This window comes from Lipotes vexillifer, unplaced genomic scaffold (assembly GCF_000442215.2).
Source record: "Lipotes vexillifer unplaced genomic scaffold, Lipotes_vexillifer_v1.1 scaffold1315, whole genome shotgun sequence".
In the NCBI taxonomy this organism is placed as follows: Eukaryota; Metazoa; Chordata; class Mammalia; order Artiodactyla; family Lipotidae; genus Lipotes; species Lipotes vexillifer.
Window position 1 is genome coordinate 1,397,620 of NW_006785785.1, and position 3,377 is coordinate 1,400,996.

General features: G+C 48.5%; 1 protein-coding gene across 1 annotated transcript in view; it reads right to left on the minus strand.

Annotated features, from left to right (window-relative positions):
- KIF26B (kinesin family member 26B) overlaps positions 1–3,377 on the minus strand; it is a 521,123-nt gene that overhangs the window by 319,550 nt on the left and 198,196 nt on the right. The window contains exon 3 of the mRNA XM_007458080.1: positions 137–673. Within this exon, the coding sequence (XP_007458142.1) occupies positions 137–673 (537 nt within the window). The remainder of the gene's footprint in view (positions 1–136; positions 674–3,377) is intronic.

A 3,377-nucleotide genomic window follows, 5' to 3' on the forward strand; every position in this document is an offset into this window, starting at 1 on the left:
TCAGCAGGGCTACATGGAAACATTAGGCTCTGAGTTGGGGAGTTCCCAGGAGGACAAAGTAGAGACAAGAAGTGTTGCCCACTTCTCTGCTTTAACTGTAGCCAGGCCTACCCTTTCTTGCTCGGAGGCTACTTACCTGGTAGGGGTAGAGGGTGACCCCGTTGGTTCTCGACAGCGACCAGGTGCCATCCAGGTACTGGTGAGCCTGGATGGCCACTGAGTTGAGGATGTTCCCATTGCTGGGGCTGGTGGCCATCTGGAGGCTGACCTTGGCCTGGTGGGTTGGAGACCCACACTTCTCCTCTGCCCCATTGCTGACCCCGAGGCTGTTGGGTTTGCTGCTATGCTTATTGGTGATGAGGGCTGTGTAGTTGGAGGAGGCATAGGAGGTGGGCACAAAGGCCCAATCCCTGGGCTGTTGGAGCCCCCCCACGTGCCGGGACCCCACCGGAGCGGGGATGTTGGAGAGGCCTGGGGGTGAGCCAGGTGAGCCATCGAAGTGCTCACTGCCAGCCGCCTGTTCCAGGGTCAGCACCATCTGAATGGCCTCCTGCTTCAGCTGGTTCAGGTGTGTGGCACAAATGTCACAGCGGTTGTCCCTGTCATTCCATGCCTTCCGGATGGTGTTGGGGACCTGGAGCTTGTCGTGAATCACAGCCGAGAAAGCAGGGTCCTGGAGAACACACAAACAAAAAAATAAGGAGAGCCTATCAATCAAGGCTGGTAAGCGCAATTCAGATGCCTGGTTTCTGAGTTAAGCCCTAGATGTACCCAGAGTTTGACTGTTTGATTGACATCCAGCAGAAATGAGCAGCCAGATTGGCAGACGAGCCCCTAGTTGACAAACACATTTGACAAATGTAAGATTTTTTGTTTTGTTTTGTTTATTTGCAGTACGCGGGCCTCTCACTGTTGTGGCCTCTCCCGTTGCGGAGCACAGGCTCCAGATGCGCAGGCCCAGCGGCCACGGCTCACGGGCCCAGCCGCTCCGTGGCATGTGGGAATCTTCCCGGACCGGGGCACGAGCCCGTGTCCCCTGCATCGGCAGGCGGACTCTCAACCACTGCGCCACCAGGGAAGCCCAACAAATGTAAGATTTCTATAGTGGAGACTTTAAGGAATTTTAAAAAAAAAAAGCTTTCTAAGCATCCTCCTTACCAGGCCAGTCAAGTAAGAACATTCCAGATTCTTCCCCTTGTGTCCACTAAAGAATTATAGCTATACCTGGATGCTCCCAAGGTGGTCATTGAGTGGACACAAATGGTCGTCCGGGCCTGGCAGGGGTGAGTGCAGTCACTCTGGACCAATGCGTTGTGGGCCCCCGTGAACTACGGAAAGTTGGCAGCAGGTGGAGGTACTACTTGTGACCCAGAGCAGAGATTGTATTCTAAGAAAATCCTAGCCTCATTAACACCGTGTGCTAAGTGCCACTGGAAGAAAACCAAACTAAACAGATTCTGGACCAGAGATCTAGCCTCTCCAGCAGCCCAGCAAACCCCTACAGATTCACTCTGTTTACCACTGGCCCCATGGCAGGCTGGCCATGCCTGTACCCATGTGTCTGATATCCTGATCCATCAAAAGAAAAATGTCTCCTTGATAAACAGTCCAAGATACATTTCCCCAGAAACTTCATCTAAAACTATTAAAAACTCGTTCAGAAACCCTTATCTAAAAGAAATCAGAAAGTGAATTTAATGAGGATGATTTCTTTCATTTACTTTGCTTTAATTTTTATAGGAAAGCAAGACTGCACAGAGAAATAAGCAGTAGGTGTGTTAACTGGGTATCAAAATATTTGGCTTCTAGTTCTGGTTCTGCTACCAATTAGCTGTGTGACCTTGGACAACTTACCTAACCTCACTGAACCTCTCATCTGTCACGCAAGGCCGTGGCCTGTCTTTATTGTAAGGTCCTTCCAACTCCATGACTCTGTGTAGGGAAATGGAGACAGGAGAGGACAGTGTCTGCATATATGGATGGAGCCACTATGCTATTTTGGGGACCTGGTTGAACTTTTGAGATTCCACAATTGCTGCAGGTAATTGATGAGGCTTATCTCAAGGCCTATTTTCCTTAGGACGCTGGAAGAAAACCTTCCCTTCCGAAATGTGCTGGAGCTTTTTTGGGGTGGAAACCCCATCAGGGCTGACTGGAGTTTGATGAGCTGTGGGTGGGAAGGGAGATCAGCGGTGGGAGGGTCACCCTTAATTACAATCCATCTTGATTATCGGCTCCAGCATTTTGTTTTCCCTGTTTAACTACCCTGAACAGCTCTTCAGCGTGCACTGATTAATTGATTAATAAATCAAGAGGCCTCTTTACACAGCAGCAGCGAGGAGTGACTCAGGAGGTGGAAACTCAAGACGGCCATAGAAAATGATGGGGAACAATAGGAGGTCAAGGGTGATCAAGTCTGGCTGACGAAGAGATGCAAACCACATGCGACCTGCTTGCAGCACCCTCCTCCATGAGAGCTGCTTTGTCCGGAGTCCCTGATCAAAACTCAGCATGTGTAGGACCCAAAAGGGCCCCTTAGGGACCACTACCTCAGTTTCCAGATAAGGAAACAGCTCCAAAAGGGTTAAAAGCTGGGACTACACAACCAGACTTCTTGACCTCTAGTCCATGATTTTCCACTTCAAGAGACAAAGAGCCATATTCATCAATGGACCCATAATTTTGCCCAGACTTAAGGCTTTTGCCACATTCATCTACGAAATGTTCATTTATTCAAAAGGAAGTATTTGGGCCCCCTTACGTGTCAAGATATAGACTCTTGCCTTTTCACATAATGAGAATTTTCCCTTGTCAATATATGTCATTTGAAAATGTGATTTTTTTTATAATGACCACATGGTATTTTATCCTGTAGCTGTTTTGGAAGTCATTTTTTTATTCCCAGGTCTACTACATAATTAGAGGCAGCGTGAGAAATCAGAGACTGGCATTCAAAAGCAATCTGCCACCCATGGCTTATGCTTTTAAGGCACCGAACTATTTGGTCTCAAGAAACCTCAAATTAATTGCTTACTTGGAATATTTTGGTTACCCCGATCACCAGGAGGAAGCATCACAGTAAAAAAGACAGCAATAAGATCGGTCCCATCCACACATCATAGTTTATTTTAGATCCTCGTAGAATCTAGATGTGACTCTGACATCTGCAGCTGGAGCAGAAAAGATACATCCACTCCACAAAAACAGCCTGGTGCTGGGGACTCCTTTTCTCTCTTCTTCTTGGTTTTCACTGCTCTCCCTTGAAGCGGTTCCTTCCTCACTCAGCCTACTGCTATTTGCTGCTCGACTTGCCACAAGCCATGCATGTTGGCCTCCAATGTGCCAGGCCGCGGATCTTGGGATGCGTGAGAGCGGTT